General features: G+C 36.1%; 1 protein-coding gene across 1 annotated transcript in view; it reads right to left on the bottom strand.

Moving 5' to 3' along the window:
* Positions 1-23,946, bottom strand: part of LOC148956411 (ATP-binding cassette sub-family F member 2) — a 57,096-nt gene that overhangs the window by 12,138 nt on the left and 21,012 nt on the right. The window contains exons 4-6 of the mRNA XM_089108007.1: positions 21,517-21,705; positions 17,026-17,396; positions 10,965-11,060 (exon numbers count right to left, since the gene is read on the bottom strand). Of these exons, the coding sequence (XP_088964133.1) occupies positions 10,965-11,060; positions 17,026-17,396; positions 21,517-21,705 (656 nt within the window). The remainder of the gene's footprint in view (positions 1-10,964; positions 11,061-17,025; positions 17,397-21,516; positions 21,706-23,946) is intronic.

Here is a 23,946-nt window from a genome sequence, read left to right as displayed (position 1 = left end):
AGTCAGAGTCGCAGACAGTCACGGTCGCAAGTTGTCGCAAACCCAAAAAGTTCTAGTCAGAGGCAACGCTGTAGCGTTGCCTATAGTAAAGGCCATACGGCTCCAATGTTTTATTATTTATTATTATTATTATTATTTTTTCCCCCAGAAGCACTTCATATGGAAGGGTTCGTCGTAGAAACTTCAAAGGGGGCTCATTCAATTGGAAATCGAGAGCTCTAGTGCCCTTTTTAATAGTCAAAAGTGATTGGTGGGCAACTAGCCCCCCCCCCGCGCCCAGCCTTCTCCCCACACCCTCCCATACAAATGGTGAATTTGGCATTTTGCTCAACGGAGTTGTTTTGCCCATAGTAATATATTTTTTAATAGGACACTCCTCCACAACCCTCAAGGCAAGGGTTTTAAGTTATGCCCTGGGGGCATATAAGGTTTTTTATAGAAGGCGTTGTCATAGAAACTTCAAAACAGGCTCATACGATTGGAAATTCAAAGGGCTAGTGCCCATTTCAATAGTCAAAAGTGATTGGAGGGCAACTAGCCCCCCCCCGCCCTTCATTCCCCCAAACACATCCAATTAAAATTTTGAGATAGCCATTTTGTTCAGCGTAGTTGATTTCCAGATATAAAATATGTTTTAGTGGAGGTCACTCCCCCACAACCCTCAAGGCAAGGGTTGTAATTTATGCCCTGGGGCCATATAAGGTTTATATAGAAGGCTTTGTCGTAGAAACTTTAAAAAAAGCTGATTCGATAGGAAATTCAAAGGGCTAGTGCCCTTTTTAATAGTCGAAAGTGATTTGAGGGCAACTAACCCCCCTGTCACACCCACCTTTTCGCCAAACACATCCAATCAAAAATTTGAGACATTCATTTTATTAAGCGTAGTTTTAAGTTCTGGAATTTAGGTTTTTGAGGATGACAACTCCCCCACAGCCCTCAGGGCAAGGGTTGTAAGTTATGCCCTGTGGGCATATAAGATTTTGTATAGACAACGTTGTCGTTTTGCCTCTGTCATTGGAATTGCCATGTAACTTCAACGTATTATGAAATTCTCCAGTTAATTGATAATGTGAATAGTAAATTTGATGTAATTGGCCTTTGTGAAACTTTTTTAACTTCTGAGCATGTTCTGTCGTTATATAATTTTCCAGGATACAGGCTTATTGTAAGGAATAGAGAGAGAATGGGACGTGGAGATTTGGAATTTTTGGTTAAGGACCATTTTGTGGCTAAAATAAGGGAAGACTAATCAGTTTGGATAGAAGGTAGGGTGGAATCTCTTACTCTTGAGCTGGAAGTTGGTGGAAAAGATATATTGATTACTGAGGTTTATAAACCGCCGAGCACAGTTTGGGAGGAGTTTGAAAATGGTTTTAGTAGTTTAATGGATGCAGTAGAATTGAGTAATCTGGAATGCATTTGCATGGGGGGTTTTAATTTTGATCTTCTAAGTTTATATAATGATAATTTAGATTTTTTAAACCTTTTCTCCAGTTATGATTTTTATCCATTAGTTGGGATTCCGACTCGTGTTATAGAGCAGTCAGCTACACTTATTGACAATATTTTTGTACCATCCCGGGTATTACATAGCTGTTATGCTGACGTTAAAGTAAGTGAGGCTTACGATCACTTTCCTATAGTAGCAGTGACTTTATATCAATATGCGATAAAGCAGAACAGGACAAATGTTAAAAGATGACAACTAAAAAAGAAAAACTACAGAAGTTTAGAGAGGTACCAAGTATCTTGTCATGGAAACCAGTTTATGAAGACTCTAAAAGTGTTTCCGTGGGATTCGATAAGTTCAAGCACATATTGTACCCAATATTTGAGAGAAGTTGCCCAGTAAAGAGCATAAAGGTGAGAAAAAAGGAACCCCACAAACCTTGGGTAACTATGGAGCTACTCGACTTAATTAGAAGGAGAAATACTTTGTATTTGAGTTACTTAAATAGTAACCATAGTCAAGATCTAACTGAATTTAAACAAATCCGTAATAAAGTAAATCGGCTAAGGCGGTCATGCATCCGCGAATATTATGGAGAGAAATTTAAGGAAAACAAAGGCAATACGAAAACGACTTGGAATATTATAAATAAAATCGTAAATAAGAAGAAACAGACCGATATTCCTCCTAGTCTGATCTTTGATGGTAAATTTGTTGATGGAAATGAAGAGGTGGCTGATTTCTTTAGTGAATATTTTTCTAAGATTGGTGAATCAACAAGTGAGAATGCATACGATGAAAATGATGAAATTAATGAGACGTTTAGTGATGAAAGGGGAGTTGGATTGGAAATGTCTGCAGATGAAACGAACGTTGAAGAATTAAAACAGATAATAGGATTTGTAAAATCAAGTTCTCCAGGGAATGATGGAATTAATCTGAAAGCGTTCAAGCATGTTATGGTATATTTGTTGCCTTGTATTGTTTATTTGATTAACCTTTCTTTGAAGAAAGGTGAATTTCCTTCTCGGCTGAAAGAAGCTAAAGTTAGTCCGCTTCACAACAGCGGTGCAAAGCCCGAGCCTTTTAATTGGGGGCCGATTTAAGTATGGTCCTTATTTGCTAAGCTTCATGAAAAAGGGATGCACCGGCGGCTTTATAACCCTCTTACTGATTACGGTTTTCATAATGATATCTTGTTTGGTTTCAGGAAAAAACACTCTGCAATACATGCAGTCCAGCACCTAACAGATTTCATTAATGGTGCTCTCAAAAAAAGTGTAGTGGTACTTTCAGTATTTATAGACTTTAGAAAGGCTTTTGACAAGGTGGTTCATAAAATTTTATTAAATAGGCTAAGCCGTTTAGGGATCCAAGGGGTTATTCTGAAATGGTTTGAATCTTATCTTAACCAGCGTATTATTCGAGTCTCTATTAAAAATTCTATTTCAAAAACTTTTATCGTTGATTCTGGTGTGCCTCAGGGTTCAGTGCTTGGCCCTCTTCTTAATCTAATTTATGTTGATACCATGCGTTTTTATATATCAGATGCACTTATAACGTCTTTTGCTGATGACACGGTGTTTACGATTACAGCTACTTGTCTGAACCAATTAATTGAGAAGACAAATAGGACTCTCGCCGAATTGATAAGTTTTATAAATTCTAGTTATTTGGCAGTGAATATTTCAAAAAAAAATTTCATGAGATTTTGTAGAAATGGAGTTTCACGTGTTTTAGATAATAGTATTGTTTTTAACGGTGAATTTTTAAAGAATTTAAATATTGTTAGATATTTGGGCTTTAGTCTTGAGCTTAATTTAAATTCGAATTCACATTGTGATCTTGTGGCAGTTAAGATTTCAAGAGGGTTGGGGGAGATAAGAATACTGAAAAATCAACTACCGTCAAATGTTTTACTTTTTCTATATTATCCTATTATTAGCCCATATTTTTCGTATGGTCGCATGCTATGGACTAGTAGTTTTATTTCAAGTTTTAGAAAGGTCCAAATTTTACAAAATAAAATAGTTCGTATGTAAGGTAATTATATTCAGTTTGAAAATAGCACGTTGAATTGCTTTACAAGTTTGAAAATTATAAATATTTATCAGTTACAGGATTACCGGTTAGCAATTTTTATTTATCAATGTTTGAATAAGTGTTCACCGGAGGTATTTTGGGAAATTTTTAAAGCTAACTCATCTTATCACTGTTATGAGACTAGAAATGCGAATGACCTTGCATCAGAGCTCCGGAATACTCAACGTGCTGCATTTCTGCCTCGTTTTGCGGGACCGGGGGTGTGGAATTCCCTCCCGGATGCTATTAGACAATTTGATAATGTAAGCCAGCTCAAGAGTAGATTGAAGCGTTACCTTTTGGGTTATAATAATCTGAATGATTAGATTTTTGAATTTGATTAATGTTTGGTATGAAAATTGTTTGGACAGATAATGGTCGCATTTTCGCGAAATTACCCAGCCAAAGCGCACGGAGTCGGCTCTATAGCCCAGCTGATACTTATTGATTTTGTAATAGTTGATTTAGTTAGATGTATCTCATTTTTTTTTTTTTTTTTTTTTTTTGAGTGGATGTTTTAAGGATGATATGTGATATTTCTCACTTGCGATTTCTAGAGTGTAATCCTTTTAGAGTAGGAGATGTTATTTATGTTGATTTAGTTCAAGTGCTGATTTTTTCCCCGTAAAGAGATAGTTTTTATGAGGATGTAGAGCTTAATAATAATGGATTTGCAGCCATCGTAAACAAACCTTCGGGTTTTTGTAGATGGCCGCTGTAAATTTGTTTGTATTTTTTTATGCTAAATAAATTAATTTGAATTTGAATTCGTAGAAACTTCAGAAAGGGCTCATTTGATTAGAAATTTAAATGGCTAATTCTCTTCTTAATAGTCTAAAGCGATTCTAAGGCAACCCCGTTAGCCCCCCCGTTTTCTCAGACACATACAGTCAACAGTTTTATGCACCCATTTTGTTCAACGCAATTGTAATTTATTAATCTTTCTGTTTGATCTGAATGTTTCTTCAATCGCTTTCAAGGGCAAGGTTAACTTGTCGTCCTCTGGGGACTTGTTTGCCTCTTATGGAAGGAATGCTCGTATAAACTACAGAGAGGGACTTATTGACTAGAACCAGCTATCTCAAACTAAATTTTTATGCTTCAAAAGGTATTGGACTGTCGTTAGCTCCCCCCCCAAACTCTTTTTTTCCAAATGCAACCAATAAAAATTTTAAGATGGCTATTTGCTAAAAATAGTTCAAAGATCATATAACAAAAATTACGGTGTTGACACAACCCACCAAGGCCCGGGGACAGGCGTTGTAAGTTATTCCCTGGGGGCATATATGGGTCTTATGGAAGGGAAGCTCGTATTAACTTCAAATAGAAATCATTTGATTGGAAATTGAGAGTTCTAGTTCACTTTTTAAGAGTCAAAAGAGATTGGAGGGCACCTAGCCCCCCCCCCATCCACGCCCTTTTTTCCTCAAACCCATCCGATATGAACTTTGATATAGATTTTTCTTTTAAATAGTTCAAAGACCTCCCCCTCCCCCGTCTCCTACTATCTACGCTAAAGTTTTCTTCTTTATGCCAACTACGCTGCCCCCACCCCAAAGACTTTAATAAGGTAAAGTTTTGTATGGGAAGAAAGTTAAAAATTTCAAGAAATTTAGAAGGGACGTTAAGACACATCAAAATACACTAATAGCAACTAGATAAAGAATTTTCTACCTAATTGCTTCCAGAAATTCTCTCAAACTGAAAATGCTAAAATACTTAAAATTACAACCATACTTAAAATAAGGTTAAAATACATACTTTGCGAAAAATGCTAAATTATTGTGGCACAAAAAATCCGAAAAATGGTGATATCAAAACGATCCTCTTCTTTATGTGTCAAAAAATGAAATAGCCTAACTACTGTCCTTTGAAGCTATTTTGTCGATCCATTCATTGTTGCGTGAAAAAATCACGTTTGATTTATCAGAGGCATGTAATTAAGTTGTTTATAGCAAAGGCCGTAAGGCTTCAATGTTTTCTTATTATTAATTAACAAAAAACTTGCATAAAAATATGTTTCATGATAAAATTAAAGAGCCATATTGAATTCAGGACCAACAGAAATTAATTCCTATTATAGTTAAAACTCAAAAAGACCAGAAATTACTGTTAAAGAATAAAAGAAACCCCGAACGAACAGAAATTAAAATTAACTATCTTACAAACAGAAAGATAACCTGTGCAAACATAAATGAATGAATAAATCTTATATAACTTCAATATTTTTTTATTATTTTCCCCCCAGAGGTGCTTTATATGCAAGGGTTAAAAATACCATTTTGTTAAAAATAGTTGAAAGGTTAAATAACATGACTCTAGTGTCGACAAACCCCCCCAGGGCCCGGGGGCAGGAAGGGATTCTCGTATAAACTTCAGAGAGGGCTCATTTGATTGGAAATTCTAGTCCAGCTTTTAAGAGTCAAAAGTGATCAAAGGCCAACTAACCTCCCCCCCCTCACGCCCTTTTTCCACAAAATACATCAGATAAAAATTTTGAGCTATTGTTAAAGCTATTTTGTTAAAAAAAAAAGTTCAAAGATCAGATAACGAAACTCCGGGGTCGACACATGTTGTGCAAACATAATACTTGTAATATAATTCGTTTTATAACTAATTAATCATAAGTTATACCCGGGGGCATATATAGCTGTTTTGGAAGAAATTCTCATATAAACTTCAGAGAGGGCTCATTTGATTGTAAATTTGAAGTTCTAGTTCAGTTTTTAAGAGTCAAAAGTGATCAAAGGGCAACTAGCCCCTCCCCCACGCCCTTTTTCCTCAAATACATCAGATAAGAATTTTGAGGAAGTCTTTTTATTAAAAAAAATCAAGGGTCAGATAACAAAAACTCCAGGGTCGACATGTTATACAAAGATAGTAAGTTCAATATAGTTCGTTTTGTAACTAATTAATCATTTGAAAAAAAATAATTTATTTAAAATTAATGAATCAATAAAAATATTAAGCATTGGCGTATGACAGTCTGTTAAAAAAAGACTAATAAAGCAGTCGATAAAAAATGTTCAAATCATGTTTTATTTCATTTCAGACGGATGAATTAGCCCGTCTAATTAAAATATGAGGTGACCTTTTTGTTAAAAATGGTTTAACCATCAGATATTAAGACTCCAGGGTCGACAGAGCCCCCCAGGGCCCAGAAACAGGCGTTGCAATTTATAGTTTGGGTATATATGTGGTTCTTATAGAAGGGATACTGGTATAAACTTCAGAGAGGGCTCGTTTGATTGAAAATAGAAAGTTCTAGTTCACTTTTAAAGAGTCAAAAGAGACCGAAGCTTAATTAGTCCCCACACGCCCTTTTTCCCCAAACCCATCCGATAAAAATTTTGAGATAGCAATTTTGTTAAAAATAGTTCTAACATCAGATAACAAAAACTCCAAGGTTGACACAAACTTTTTTTTTTACTTTGATGAATATTTGATTTTTTTTTATGTTTGATTTTGAAATAAGGAATTTTTTAAAACTTATTATTTGTAGTATGTTTTTGCTATGATTGTTTATTTAATTTCTGTTCGTTTTGGGCTCCATTTATTCTTTAATAGCAATTTCTGGTCGTTTTGAGTTTGAATTTTAAAAGGTATTTGTATCTGTTGAGCTTAAGTTTAAAATGACCTTTACTTTTCTTTGAAAAACTTATTTTTCGGAAAGTTTTTATTAATTAATCTAAAAAAGGAGCAATGAATACAGTAGCTAGTATTCACTGCTCCGTGTAGTTACATTCGCAAATAGTCTAAGTCACAAGTGGTCCCAGTTGCAACCACAAGTAGTCGCAGTTTCAGTCACAAACAGTCGTAGTCACAAGTAGTCACAGTCCGAGTCGCAAGTAGTCGTACTCGAAAGTGCAAATAGTCACATTTGCAAGTAATCATAGTCAAAGTCTCAATAGTCGCAGTCTTTATCAAGGGACATATATACGAGCATATATATATATATATATATATATATATATATATATATATATATATATATATATATATATATATATATATATATATATATATATATATATATATATATATATATATATATATATATATATATATATATATCCCCTGTCTGTAGCCCCTGTCTCGAAAATTATTTACCTTGGTTTACCAATTGGAAAGGATCTAAAAACTACCCGCTCCCTTCTTATTGATCATCTCCGTAAACGCCTGGCTTTTACTTACAGTAGAGTAGTTTCATCTAAAATCCGTTTCAACCGTTTAATTCTGGCTCGACTTCATAACGCAGCATCCCTTCCCCATTTCCTGTATCTAAGCCCGTTTTGGCGAATTTTTCCCGAGCCAGAGAAAAGAAAGCTCAGATCTCCGTTTTTTATGTATGCGAAGTTCTTGTTGCGGCTCCCGCCGTGGACAAGAAATTCACACCTTGTTAAGAATTTTAAAATTGCGGACCCAACGGCAGCTATAATTCAACAAATTAAACGGTACAACGAGAAAGTCTCTTCCCACCCTTGGTACCGTTTGCTAAGGCAGTAAATCGCTGTCCATTTAATTTTATTTGCACATCTCTTGTCATATTTAGTCTTTTTACCGTCTCTTGTCATATTTAGACTAGTTGATTGAGTCCGTTGATTTTGAATTAAAGTTATCAAGTATTTTGCTGTAGGTTAGGTTTGTTGAATTGAACTTATCAATCATATTGCTTATGTTTCTTCAGTACTTGGGAGTTTAAAAAGTAAAAATTCTTACGTACCTGCAGTAAAGCGTATAATTGAGTTTTTGTTTCTCGTCTTTGTTATTTGTTCGATTATGTGGAATGTGTTGTAATTTGTTTTTTGTGTGTTTTTTCTTTTTTAGTGATACTCCGTCTTTTGTACCTTTTTTTGACGGATAATAAATAAATAAATAAAATAAATATAAATATAAATATAAATATATATATATATATATATATATATATATATATATATATATATATATATATATATATATATATATAAATATATATATATATATAATGGAGTTTATAACATTCCGTGTTCTTGTGATAGATGTTACACTGGCCGCAGTCACAAGCTCTCAAATTAGTGAGACATTCCGATACTTTCGATTGTGCTTGTCAATTAGATCTGTCAATTAGGTGCTTGTCTAATTGTCTCAATTAGACGCAATTGCAGTGACAGCAGTAGTAGCAATAGTGGTCCTGAAAGTTTCAATTAATACCCTTAGCTACCCCTATGATGTTGCTACGCCCTTTTCTTAACCTGAATGCACATAGTATCTTTTGATTTCATTTAATTCCCCCTCGACATTCCTTGAAGTTTCACCTTAAAACCTTTGGACTTTTTTAACACACCCACGATCAAATTGCCCCCCCCCCCTCTTCCCATTGATAAATCCTGTATGTAAATAGTGGGCAGATTGTAGAATTGACAAAATCTTCCCTGGGGGCTAGGGAGGGGGGCATGGCATCCCCAGAGGCAACTTTATACTCTCCTCTGTTGCATAGATTTTGATGATGCGCCTTTTTGACAATCAGCATGCACACAGGATGTTTTGATTGTGTTCAATATTTCCTGAAAGTAGTCACAGTTGCAATTTGTAACAGTTATAAGTTGTCGCTGTCGCAAGTAGCCACAATACCCTTAGCCATTGCCCTTAATATCCTTCAGTTAATACGCTTAGCCATAGCTGATTCCCCCTTTTGATAGCCAAGATACATATAGTGTCTTTTGATTTAATTCAGCATACCCCTCAACATTTTTTGAAGTTTCACCTGAACACCCTTAGCTTTTTCAGACAAACATGGGATTAGACATTCCTCCTTTTCTAATGAAAAATTCTGCGTGTAAACAATGGGCAAATTGCAAAATCTACGACACTTGCCCCGTGGGCTGTGGAGGCCTTGCCACCCCTAGAGGCATAGTTATTAGATCTGATGACTGTTTTGAACAAAATGTTTTTTTTTCGACATTTCGATCATTGTTGAGGATGGGGCCTCATTACTGTCAAACATCCCCCCCCCCCGACATGCCCTGAAAGTTTCAACAAAATAACATCAGCAGTCCCTGGTACATTGCTGACACGCCCTTACGACAACCATCACACATAAGATTTTGTCCAAAATATCTTTCAATAATTACAGTCGCATTCACAAGTAGTTAGAATCACAGTTGCAAGTAGTGACAGTCGCAAGTAGTTGCAATCACAGTTGCAAGTAGTCGTAGTCAAAATCGCAAGCAGTCGTACTCAAAGTCGCAAGTAGTCCCCGTCGCAAGTGATCTAAGTCGCAGCATCAGTTACAAGTAGGTGTAGTCGCACTTGCAGTCATAATAGCAGCCGCAGTTGTAATAGCCCCAGGGGTTTCAAGTTAATACCTTTCCCCGTTCCTAAGATTTGCAGACACACCTTTTTGATAATCTGGATTCACATAGTGACTTTTGATTTATTTCTACATGCCCTTCAATATTCCCTGAGATTTCACCTCAATATCCTTAGCGTTTTCAAATACGCCCAGAATCAAATATCCTCCTTCCTTTCCAATGATATACCCTGCGTGTAAGAATTGGGCATATTTTATTTTCCTTGCCCCGGGGGCTGTGGGGAATGGCATCCCCAGAGACATTTTTGCAAGGACTTACTAATATTTTGAACAAAATAGCTTTTCAAATTTCTATTAGTGTTGAGGGGTGATGGCATCTCAAAAGGGTGGGGGGTGGGGCTGGTGTCCCTCCGGCCACTCTTCAACATCCCACTCAGCATACTCTGAAAGAGAGATATCCGCTATTTAGATATGATTTTGAAACCCAACTTCATAAGGAGAGGGTAGTGCGGAGAGGGAGGGGGGCCTTAATGTCCAAATCGCAAAATTTTTGTCAATAATTTCCTACAAATTTTTACGTTTGCCTATTTTCACATTTGTATTAAAAGTGTCCAATTCTACTGAAATACGTTCCTATTTGAATAACTGCTTATTAGTTATTTTTGTTTAATTAGAATTACAAAAAACGAGGATTTTCAATGCTACTATCTTTCCAGGGAGGGAAAGGGTAGGGTAGATGTTCATATGAGTAGGCGTAAATATTTTATTACGCACTGAATTATAATACTAACTACTAACAAGTATAATCGTGAAAATATAATACAAAAGACAAGACATAAAGAAGATGTGTTACAGTCCTATTCTGACAAAAATAAATAAAAGGACTGGTTTGAAGTCAAATTATTTTCTCTTTTTTATTAACTGATTTTAGAAACTGAGGAACTAAAGATAATTTTTTTTTTTTTTGAGGACAGAAACAACAAGATTTACGACTGAAGATAATACTGGTGAAAGCAATGATCACTAATGAAAAATAAAAAAAAATGAAAACAATAAAACAAAAATGAAACAATATTTGTGTAAGAATTATACTTATTTGAGGAATATTCCTAAAAATAGGAATTAAAAACAAGAGCTTACCTTCATATGCGCAATTTGATCCTGCTCCCAGTTATATTGTTTCATTTGGTTTTCTAGAAGCTCAAGTCGAGTTCTAACAAAGGCGTCGTAATTACCCTAAAAATACATGTAATAAGGAAATGTCTTGGTGTAATTGACTAAATTACTATCACATTTATGAGAGAGACCAGGTCAAAGTCACGCTTTTATATAATAAACTAGATGCAAACGACCCCTGCCCCAAGGAAGAAATATTTACTAACTAATATACATAGCCACATTACGTGTTTGTTGAGTCTAATATTCCCTCAACTTTTCAGCTCTGTGGAGTATGGTCATTTTGAGCCAAACTATGTAAAACCTATGCATAAACCAAAACTATCATTTGCTAGAAATCTTACCAAAAAATACAAAACACCTGCGACCCCAGCAAAGACTTAATAATACATGACATTGTGTGAATAATTTACCATAAAAAAAAAATTAACCACCTGATTCAATTATTTTCCATTTAGTTAAGTTGCTTAATTGAGAAAATTTACAGGGTCTATAACTAATACCGTTTAAAAGCAGAATTTAACTTATAGAATACACACAGCCGTAGATCCGGAGATCACCTCTCTAATTGGAAATATTCAAAAACACTCTAAAATGGAAAAAAAATTGAAAAATTCTGGATAAAACATTGGAATCAAACAGTTCAAGGATGCGAACTGTAATTAACGCAGAACTTGCGCTAATAGTAACCAAAACTCTAAAAAAAGAATCTTGATAGCTGTATATGCATCAAAACAATCGAATTTTAATGGTGATTCCAAACAGTAAAATTCCTATTAAAAATTTTTAGCCTGAGGACATTTGACTAATTTCTGAAAGGGAGAAAAACACTCCCAAAAAGGAGAGCAATCTAGACAAAAATTAGTTATACCGTAGGATTCAGCATACGAGAGAACGCAACTGCAGATGTTTCAAACCCCTATTTACAGGAATGCAAAATTATTTATTTTCTTCAAGAAGGATGGTCATGGAGGCTTGTTTACTTATTTCCCACGGATAATCGTATTGAGCCAATAGTCTCAGAGCACTGGGAGAGAGCTCATTCAAACGTAAAATCAATGTTCTAGTGTCCTATTTAAGTAACAAAAGAGGTTGTACCACGGCAGAGTTGCGATTTCTGCAATTTTGCGCCACAAGACAACTATTTCGGCCTGAAAGTTAGCTAAAATGCTAACAAGTGGGAATTTTGAGGTAGCCAGTCAATTTAGGATTATCTAAAAGTTTTATATTCAGCTTCCCAGCTTCAGAGGGAATCCCCTTGCGTAGGTGCTTATTCGTTCCTACAGATACACTCATTCAATACAAAATTAACTGAGTCGATTCACTTGAGGCTTCATAAAATTATTAGCAGTAGCATTTAATTGTGTATCAGCTATTATGGAGCATGGTTTGTTGATCCTCCGTTGGCTAGAGGGGGGGGGGAGGTACCTGAAGCCTCAAAAACTATATTTTTATGCCCAACTTTGCTTTTTTTTAAACATCTCCCTTCATTCTGATGAATATTTGTAGACTAAGTCTGTAATTAGAGTATTGCATGGTGACAGCTCCCTTTATATCGCAGACATATTTTGTGGGCCACAAAGATCACATGCATATGGTTTACCTGCACAAAAAAGGAGAGGCAGAGGAGAAATTCCTATAAAAACGACTTGTTCAAAGAACTCCCCTTGAACACAATTAAAAGAATGATCCAAAAAGATCACAGTTTTTATATTTCCAACCTCTCCCTAAGAAATATTTGAAGGCGAATGCTTTTTCAGGAATGATTATCATTCTCGAAGCTTTGATATACGAATAATACCGAGTTCATGCTGATTCGAAACACGCAGAATTCAATAATTTTAAATTCACTCAACAGCAGCAATTAGGGTATTAGAAAAAAGGGCTAGCCACCCCCAAAAAAGGGCATATCTTGATTAAAGCTATGCAATAAAATTCAGCATATATGAGAACCATAAAGCTCATATCGAAAAAATAGAAAATTTTCTATTTTTCCAAAGGCAGATGGTCATGCATGTTTTTTCTCCAGGGAGAAGGTATCAGACCAAAAGTCGTAGATAATAGAACGAGGCATCATTCGCAAAACCATTTTGAAGGTCCAGTGTTCTTTTGAACTGACAAAAGAGATCATACGACAGGAAAGTGCTGATTCCCAGTATAAATGTATTTTGACTCAAATAGGATCGAAATGTTATCGGGCGAAAACTTTGAGAACTATTGAAAGGGTATTTATCAAGGGAGCATCCAGGATTTTTTTCGAGAGGGGCGGGAGGGAGGTGTCTACAAAAAAAAATAATTGCAAAACGCATCAAAAACATGTTTATATGCTGTTTTGTCACTTTTTTAAGATTCAAATAAAAATTGCAGGGGGTTCAAACCTGTTACCCCCCCCCCCTGGATAAGGCCTTGGTATTTATTTGGCCCCTCAATCTCAGAATACTGGCGTGGCGCATGCCATTAGTCACGTTTAGAAAACATGCGTTTAGCAAATACAAAATTAATCATTATCACAAACAGTTAATCCAATAATACTAGCGGCTATGGAGTAGTACATAGCTGAAAACCAGCCATCATGGTGGAAGCCACCAAAATCTTTTATGCGAGGAGATGCACCTAAGCCCTAAATTTGCAGTCTATGGCTACATTTTCACACTTACGATGAAAGGTGCATCAGATGAATTAAATGAACATTCAGAAGGTTCGGGATTTATCCTCTGGACCCCTTCATTAAAAATAATATACGGATATGTGGTTGCATATAGGACGAAGCGTGCAGTGCATAAGCGAAAATTATGTATTTATTTGCGAAAATCATGTTCTGTTTCGAAAAGCAAATACTTCAAATGAGACCTTCTTCACAAAGTTTTTTTATGCAAAAGAAATCCAACTTTATTGCAATGAGTAAGGGCCAAGGAGGTTGTGGCCAGCCTTTTATTTCGGGTATCCCTGGGTTTGGAGTTAAAAAACAAGAGAGGGAGAGTTGGCTTGATAGCAGAAGCTTTCCCGATTTTTCCAGTAGATGGAAGGGAGTGTCGGGGTCAATCATCGCTGTGTTGTTCCCCCTCTCTCCTGTGTGCAGGAGTGGTTCAAATTATCGACGATTTTCACGGTAATTATAGATTTTCTTTTAAAGGCTAGCAGTAATCCCTAACTTAATTTAGATCTTAGGCCTGTCATCTGGATGCAGATGATAAGAATGTAGTCTTTTCCTCACATAGATGCAATTGAGCATGGACAGATAACACCGAAATTATAACTGTCGGCTGGATTTTGTTGAATAAACTTCACCAGCATGTTACTCAGTGATGAGGCTGCTGAAGATAATTTTATACTACAACCAGCCCTGCCCAAAAACCAAATTCAGATTAGGTGCACACTATAAAAACGCATAATCAGATGCCTACTTCTTACTCTCCACCAATTTTGGTCGGGATCTAACATCCTTTTCCTGGTAGGTATGCTTTACTACCTTAATTTAAAATGCCCCTCTTAATTCTCCCCGAAGAGATCAACTCAGCCCAAGACTCCAAAATTGCACAACTAAGACATTGACTGATATTTCTAACGAAGTTTGGCGGACATTCCTCAGAAACTTTTGGAAGATAATCTGATAATTAGAATTTAGGAGCCCCAAACAGCCCCCTTCCCAAAAGAGCTCAGATTGGTCCCAGATTCCCCAACAACAAAACTAGAACTTCAGCTATTACCTCTCTCATGTTTGGTTAAAATTAAACAGCATATTCTGGTAGGAGCCCTGATGAAAGGAATCTAAGGATATTTTCCCCTAGAGTGGTCAGATCGTGTTTACACTACGAAAAGGGACAACATGGAAACCAGCTTTCACTTTTCACAAAATTCTGTTGAAGCCCTACAATCTGTCCCGGTAGATGTCCTGATTAGAAGAATATACAACCCTTTTCATCCACAGACGTGAGATCGGCAGAGAAAACCAAAGCGCCCATATAGACACTAGCACTTACTTCCCAACAGCTTTTATTTCTATCTGGAAATCCATTTTTCTAGATGTTACGATGAAAAGAATAAGACGTCTTCCACCCTTTAGAAAGTTTGAACCCCCCAAACAGCAAAATTATATAAACTAACCAACTATTATTTCCCAACAGGTTTGGTTGATATTTGACATCCTACTCTGGTAGATGCCCTGGTACTGATAAGTTAGGGACGTCTCCCCTCCTCAAGGATTGGACTGCACCACACAGAACTTAAAAAATTAAAATCCCTGGGTTTTGCAAACATCAGGGAAACTCTTCTTCTGTTTCATTCTTTCTATATAGCAGAAGTTCCAAATTTCTATATCTTACTCTTACCACGTTAACGTTACCATTGCTCACAAAAATAAGCTATGAAAGCAATAGTGCGGCTCCGCAACACTAGTAATTTCTTACTGCTTCAGCTAGAACGCAACGAAATTTTATAATAGTGCCATTGTTTATCCTCGTTAACATGTAGTACTACGGTACACGTTTTCCTACAATTCCATTTGCACGCGGTCGATTACCAATCAGCTGTTCTGGAAACTAATATTTCACTTTTTCTCCCTTTATTTTAACCAACGCAAGCGAGCGTTGTTTGTTTCAACGCAAGCGAGCTAAAACACGAATTTAAAGGGAACAGAATCCATTTTCGACGTTAATTCTACGAATATTAGTGCCGTTAATTTAATTATATTGTGCAATAACGCTATTATTTCACATTTCTTTTAATTTTTATTGGGATCACCAGTGTGTATCAGAATAGAACTACTATATAATTCCATTCTGATGGATATTAGGGTGTATTGTCTGTAATTTCAGATTATAACACTAAATAATTTAAATCGTGAAAGTATTAAAAATAAGTATTCTTGAATCTGGCTTCACACAAATCTCTCTGCTAAACTATTGATAAAATGAGGTAAACAAAAAAGGTTCTCCTAAGTAAATAAGTTCAAAGACTACATTGGCTTTCACCCGTTTGATTATTGCTTCACTGAGTTCAGTTTTATTTACGCTTCCGTGGGAAGTAATATCCAAAATAAGTTCCCATTAATTAGCAGCGACCCTTTATTTGCAGGTAGCCATGGCAACCTGAATCGGACGATTGTACTAAGATTCTGAAGATAGGCATGTTAGTACCTTGAGTAGCAGAGCCAAAGGGGGTATACTGAACAAGTCTTATCCCCCTTTGCCTCAAAGGTCTTCTAGTATTTGATGTCAAAGGATGAAGGCGTTTTATAGGAAACCATTTTGCTGCAAACAAAGAAATATCTGAGAGCAAACGCTCCTCTAGTTAACCATACCCTTTCATTTGCAGGTAGCTATGATGACCTAAGTTAGTCAGTTTATTTTTTTTTAAATCAATGTTAAAGTGCTGCATTTAAAAAAATATAAAATGAATTAACTTTCTCGCTTAATAAATACAGCGCTACATGGGAAAAGTCCCCCCACATCCATAAGAAATGTTGGATTTCTAACATTGAACGCTCACGGGATTTTCTAGCGGAGAGGGGGGGGGTCTACCTTATAGGTAAAGGAAAAAATCAATGGGGCGTAAGAAACAAAATATCGAGTAATATTCTATAGAAATTTTACATGGAAATTAGAGGCTTTGCAAAAGGTGATGTCAGCCTCATTGTCCGTGCACCCATAATCCCACAGATACTTTCTCGCATAATCTGTAATTACTATAATATTATTACTATAACATTATTACTATAATTGCATAATAAATATTTAGTAGCGTTATTACTAGCTAACTATCAAAATTTTCATACAAAAATAGTTTTGTTGCTACAATTTAGTATTTTGTCTTGAGCAACGTCGACAGGCAAACTAAGAACTTACAGAACGAACACTTATTTAACATCAGAATAGGCCTTGAAGCAATAAGACGGCTAGTTTTATCAAGTCAATTGAAAACACCAAACCACAGGGTGGGGAAGATAAAAGGTCACAATATAAGCCTAATGTACAATAAATCGATATACAAATATACATGATAGATTATTCAAAATATGACTACTTACTGTGTAGTATTTAAGCCGTCTTTTATCGAAGTGCATAATATTGGTACAAACTCCATTCATAAAATCTTGTGAATGAGAAACTATGACAAGAATTCGTTTGTACGTCTTCAATTCTTCTTCTAGCCAGACACAAGCATCTAGATCCAAATGATTTGTCGGCTCATCAAGAAGTAATAAATGGGGTTTTACAAAAAGAGCGCGTGCAAGGGCAATCCTCATACGCCAACCCCCAGAGAAATCCCTGGTCTTTTTGTTTTGCATATGCTTGTCAAAGCCGAGACCATGAAGGATGTTAGAAGCACGAGCTAAAGCTGTGTCAGCACTTATTTCATCCAAACGGTCGTAAACATCCATAAGCTCCTCTTGGGATTCTAGAAAAAAACGATAATAGAAATTACCATCATTGTTATATTATAGTTCTAAGTATTAACATTATAACTAGTATTATAATAAATATAAAAAATTGAATATTAAATACAAAACGATTAAAAATTTATATAGATATAAATTTAGAACAATTCATGGTGCATGTAACTAACGGCAAGTAAAAAGTAAAAAGTCATTTTGGTTACTTAAAAAGGGCACAACTTTTGAATGAGCCCTCTTCCGATCTTTTAGGACAACTGGTTCGATACGATCACCCCTGGGTAAAAGAATAAAACAAATAAAAATAAATAAACACGCGTCTGTGTTCTTTTTTCTGACAAAAAAACAAAACAAAGAAAAAAAAAAAAAAAAAACAGTAGTGTTCTTCGATATGCTGAATATGATGGCGTGATTTTCATTAAAATCGCTAGAATTTCCGGGGGTGTTTCCCCCTTTTTCGAAAACCAGTCAAGTCCTCTTAGGGTCATACCTATTGATAAATACCATTAAACTCGATGAATTTTATACTTTTGGAATCAAACAGTTCGTGGTAACGAACTGTAAGTAAGGAGCGACCCGGCTCAACACTGACCAAAACTTTAAAAAACGGGATTAGTCCTACCTATCAAAAGTTACGCGCCTGAGAAAACTTGGCTGATTTTCGAAAAAAGGGGGGAAAACCCCCCAAAAGCTTTAGAACCTTAATGAAAATCACACCATCAGATTCAGCGTATCAGAGAACCCTACTGCAGGGATTTCCAGTTCCTATCTACAAAAATGTGGAATTTTGTATTTTTTGCCAGAAGAAAGATCACGGATGTCTTTATTATTATTTTTTTTTCCAGGGGTGATCGTATCGACCCAGTGGTCCTAGAATATCGTGGGAGGGCTTGTTCGAACGGAAATTAAAAGTTCTAGTGCCCTTTTTAGGTGACCAAAAAGACTGGAGGGCATCTAGCCCCTCTCCAACGCAAATTTTCCCCCAAAATCACCAGATCAAAATTTTAGATAGTCATTTTGTTCAGCATGGTCTAAAAATGTAATAAATTTGTCTTTGAGGATGACTTAATCCCTCATAGTCCCGAGGGAAGGGCTGCAAATTATGAACTTTACCCAATGTTTACATATAGTATTGGTTATTGTTATTGGGGAGTATACAGACATTTTCAAGGGTGATTTTTTTCTGGGAGTGGGGGGGGGGGGGTTGGGGGTTATGTGGGAGGATATTTCCATGGGGGAAGGGACATTGCTACGAAGAGGGCGCCGGATTTCCCAACATTATTTAAAAAACGAACAGAAATTAAATAAAAAATAAACAAGTTTTTCAACTGAAAGAAAGGAGCCACATCAAAACTTAAAAGGAACAGAAATTATTAAGTATATGATTGGCTTTGCCACCTAGTCAATACCTCGCTCTTTAAGCCAAAGATTTTCAGTACTTTCATAAGAGCTATTTATTCTAATTAACGGCCTTTGTGATTAAGCGGTCATTTTTAATGAATTGGAACAAAATTCGAACTTTAGCGTAAAGAGCGAGGTATTGACAAGGGGGCGAACCCCCTAATATACGTATTAAAAATATATGAATATTGAAGTTCATTATGTATGTTAATTTGTAAGTAGCGTATATTTATTACTAATAAAAATGTTCGTAAATAAAATTAAACAACTTTCGATAAAGTCATTTAACCAAATAAAAGTAAAATTAATATGCAATTTTTTTTTATTATTCATGTACGGTGAACCAAATCAAAATCTCCATTAATTCAAAAACGTTCAAAAATTAAATAAAAAAAAATAAGTTTTTTTAACTGAAAGTAAGGAGCTACATTAAAACTTAAAACGAACAGAAATTATTCCGTATATGAAAGGGACTGTCCCTTCCTCTACGCCTCGCTCTTTACGCTAAACTTAGACTCTTTCTCACAACTCTATTTTTTAAAACAATAAAAAACTTTAGCGTAAAGCGCGAGGCGTTGAGGAGGGGCCAGCCCCTTTTATATACGAAATAATTTCAGTTCGTTTTAAGTTTTAATGTTGCTCCTTACTTTCAGTTAAAAAAAACTTATTTTTTTTCATTTAAACAGCATAAAAAGCCAATTCTTGTGATGTAAATATTGTTATTAAAACTTAGTTTTTTACAGTTTTGGTTACTATTTGGCTGAGTCGCTTTTTGCTTACAGTTCGTTACCATGAATTGTTTGATTTGTATCATAAAAATGAAGTTTTCATTCCATTAAAGATTTACAAAAGATGTGTACTGATTCACTAAAAAATTATACTACATGTAAGAGAGGCTCAACAGCCCCAAACCCTGCGATCTTTACACTAGAATCAATACTTATGTTCAATGAAGAATATACTTGCCATCTAAGACATGAAATAAATCCTTGGGGTGTTTTTGATTTGTAAGATACACTTCGGCGAAAAGAGTGAGGATGAGGGAGCGGTAGCTCTCTCATATATAGGATACAAATTAAACGTTAATATTAAAAACAAGAAACATAAAACATATTTTCTTCAAATGTAAGCAAACATCGCCTTCAAAACATAAAACATATATTAATTATCCTATATGTGAGGGAGCTACACACCAACTCAACGTTCCCCCTTCCTCTCTTTTTGTTAAAGTTTGAACAGTGCTATCAAGTGAGTATATCACACTGCAACAAATACAGGCTGTCGGTGATTGCAATTTTTTTCTTTTTTTTTACTAATAACCTATAAAACACTCGCACTGAATTTGAATAAAAAGGTGTTTCATCCTTGAAGCATCGTGATAGAAAATTTTTAACTTTTCGTCAACTTGCTCTCGTGTTAGAGCATTCATTCTTGAAGAATTGAGAAAAAGAAGTCGAATTTAAGAAGCAGGAGCGGCCCCTCATAAACAGAATCATTTTATATTCATTTCAATTGCTCGGCTTTCATTTGAATAAGTTATTTTCTTTTCTTTTATTTCACATATACTACTACTACTACTAACTCACCGCAGCACCAAGCCGCCTGAGGCCAACACAGCTACGCACGCTTCTCCTCCATCCTAATCTACTCAAAGCCTCCCTCTTTACACCATCCTACGAAGTTCCCATTTCCTTAAAATCTTTCTTTATGATGACCTCCCATCTTAGACGAGGACGACCTGCTTTCCGTTTAGCCCCAGGCGGTTGGCCAAAAAGGACGATCTTCGGTAATCTGTCATCCTTCATCTGCAGATGGTACTCTAGCCACATCAACCTTTCTCTCATTATAGCCCTAGAAAGCGGGATTGAACCACACTGTTCATATAGCCTACCAGGGGTGTCCCAAGGCTCGTTTTGTTCGGGGGGCGATCTTCGTAAATTTTACCGAATCACAACCAGATTTATACCGAATTTTCTGTATGAATCAAGAATTTTGCAAAATTTCAGCCGATTTTGCAAAATTTCTGCCGAAATTTTCGCCTTCGGCGAAATTTTTACCGACTGCCAAAAACCTTGGGGGGGGGTGACATGCCCCCCCCCTCGGGACACCACTGCAGCCTACTGTTTGAAATACAGTGAGTCAGGCGGGTACCCAAAACGATCCGTAGGCAATTTCTCTGGAAAACATCTAGCAAATCTACCTCAGTTTTTCGGAGCGCCCATGTTTCAGAACCATATTTGACCACTGGCATCACTGTAGCTTCCAATATTCTAATCTTAATTGGCAGACTTGTTGTCCTTTTCTTCCAAATTTTCAACTGTGAAAAAAACACCATGAGCCTTGGCTTTTCTTCTTTTAACACCATCATTGCATCCACCATCTTTTCTAATAATACTACCAAGGTAAGTGAAGCTGTCCACGTGATATAGAGCAAAATAAAAGGTTTGTGATATCTTAGATCTGAACGAAGACTTATCATCAAAGATAGGCTTTATTGGCAAACCTTTTGTTTATAAAAAAAATGTAACACAGCAATTCCAGTGGTCAAGGGTAAGATCGATGTTGATTATTTGATAAGAACGACTAACGAGACTAAGAATCCGGGTTGAGAAGGAATTCTTAAAATAAGAATTTTAACCAAAGGATCTCTATTTATTTACAGCATAATTTCCAAAATACCAGAATAGACAAAAAGGCCTTAAAGAATCTTTTCAAAGTACTCACCGTCGTCTTCACAATGAGCAAGCTCCTCGGCTAATTTTTCAAGGCGTACTCGTTCCTGATCGACCTCCATAACGCACTGTAGAGCTGTTTTATCTGATGCAGGAGCTTCTCGAGTTAAATGAAAAATATCTATCATCTCTGGAATAGGAACTTCACGGTTCCCTATTGACGAAAGTAGCGTGGACTTACCTAAAATAGAAGAAGGTTACCGAAATACATACCCCTTTTTTTATAAAGACTGCCTCGTCGCTGCTGTCCTAACAGTCTATTATACTTTTTACCATAGCAGAGGCTCAAGCAGTCCCATTCTTTTTACCATAGAAGCTGCTCAGGCAGTCCAACAGTGACCAAGTCTTCAAGCTATAAAAAAACCTAGGTTTGCTGTTACATGTATAGGATACAGTTTCAGACATCTTTAAAATAGATATCCGGACCTGTAGTTTTTTTTCCCCACCATTGACTTTCCCTTTTCACAATTTCAAATCCCCCGGTCGAATATTCAGATTTTCCTCCACCGAGATTCGTAAACAGAAAAACACTAACTTATTACTCTAGTTAGTGTCCCGACAGTCACACTAACATATCGATCCTTGATAGTTTTGGGTCCCTTTAGGGCTTGTAACACTTGAAAACAATATTGCGTTTTATAAGTAAATATTAAGTAATTTTCTTAATTACTGGAGGAAATTAAAGGAATTCGCGACGAGAATGATGGTTATATTTGGAAATTGCTTTCTAATCGGGGAAATCCCCCAACTGAACTTGCGAACGAAGCGAGTCTGCTCAAGTATTGTGCAGGCTCTGGTAGAGTGGGGATGTTCTGGCTACAGGTTCACCTTCAAATGCCAGCAAAAGTTTGTCCTGAGTATCCTCAGAGCTTTCTTCTACCAAATGAACATTTCAGATGGAGCTGGTAAGTTATCAACCACCCAAAGTCTATTCAACTGCTCAAAAATAAATGTTAGCATGACTTGATGTTCCATTTTGTTTAATTTCCCGCTATTTTTTCTGGCGTTGTAAGCTCAAGCGTTTTCTCTTCTGGTGTTACTGCTATTAAAAAGCCATGAAACAAAAACGCCTGGAAGCTTCTGGCGTTCAACATAAAGTTAAATCCAGAAAGCGTTCAAACGTGGCTCAGATCTCCGTTCAGTCTGTTTAAAAATCATATAAAATTCCGACACCCTACCACAGAAAATCTGACTATTTTCCAACACAGTACCGGTCCGAAATCCAACAAATATCTGACTCCACTTGAAAAATGTGACAAAATTTCGACTTTAAAAATGACACTTCTCATTTTCTATTGACCCGTTTCCTCGCTCTTTTCTGTAGGAAGAAGGGTTGAATTAATTCGACTTACTCTTTTGACTTTTCTTCTTTGCTTACGCAGATATTGTCGGTCGGGTCGCTGTGGACCATGAGCCTTATGGGCCAGTCCAGTAAAAAATGAGAAGGCTATTCATTTCTTGGTATCAAAACGGGTATAAAAGGAAAACATACATGTGCAAATCTTCGAAAGTTTTCCCTTCCTCAAACTAGTGGTAAAAAGATTTTAAAAATCGCTAACAGAAAGGACCACCTTCTTCTTCTTCTTCTAATTCACAGCAGGCGGGCTATTCAGTTAATACTATTTAGCCCTTTTCTTTTTGCTTCACTCTGTGGGCTACAGAGCTACTGGCTTGGTCCTCTCTTATTTCTTAGATATTGTCAGATATCTTTCAGTAGATCTTTTGACTCAAGGAGTTCAAATATAAGATGATAGATATCGATTTCTGCGCTCTGTGTGCAGGTATAGTTGGCTAGGCTCTTGGCTGATAGTGAGATTTTGTGGTGTTTGAAGCATTTTAACAGTTTACAAAGCAAGGTATGTTGTGCAGACGTCAGCATATTACATTCAAATGGGCAATGGTCAATTGTTTCGTTATTCATATTACAATGCCTGCAAAGAGGAGACAGGGGAATTGAACCACTTGAATTAGAAGACTTATATGAGAATGCAAGGAAATTTAGTCCATTTGTTCCAGAACGAATTCTATGATAAATTTTAGAAAGATTCTTATTAGGAAAGGGGGAAAAGATAGGATTAATCTTATTAAAATTAATATCTGATAGCCTCCATCGGTAAATATCTCTAATTGGGATTGGTCTCCCACTTGGCTGGTCATTATTTATAGCATTTTTTGCTATTTCATCAACCTGATGATTACCACTTATGCCAGAGTGGCTAGGAATGTACTGAAAATAAGTTTTTATGCCACTTGAAGCAAGATTATCAATAATTCTGAGACAATGATAAGTGTCAATGTCCAACTTATATTGAGGAGCTGAGGCCAGCAACTCAAGGCTTGATAGAAAGTCGGAATATATGATAATATTATTTGAATTTGCAATCAAAGGTTGGTTTTCCTTAAGGTGTTCTAATGCCATGAT

This window comes from Artemia sp. Qi Xiang Cuo, chromosome 1, assembly GCF_049724085.1.
Source record: "Artemia sp. Qi Xiang Cuo chromosome 1, ASM4972408v1, whole genome shotgun sequence".
Classification (NCBI taxonomy): domain Eukaryota; kingdom Metazoa; phylum Arthropoda; class Branchiopoda; order Anostraca; family Artemiidae; genus Artemia; species Artemia sp. Qi Xiang Cuo.
The sequence above is the reverse complement of the archived record's forward strand: the minus strand, read 5'-3'. Positions and strand labels throughout refer to the sequence as shown.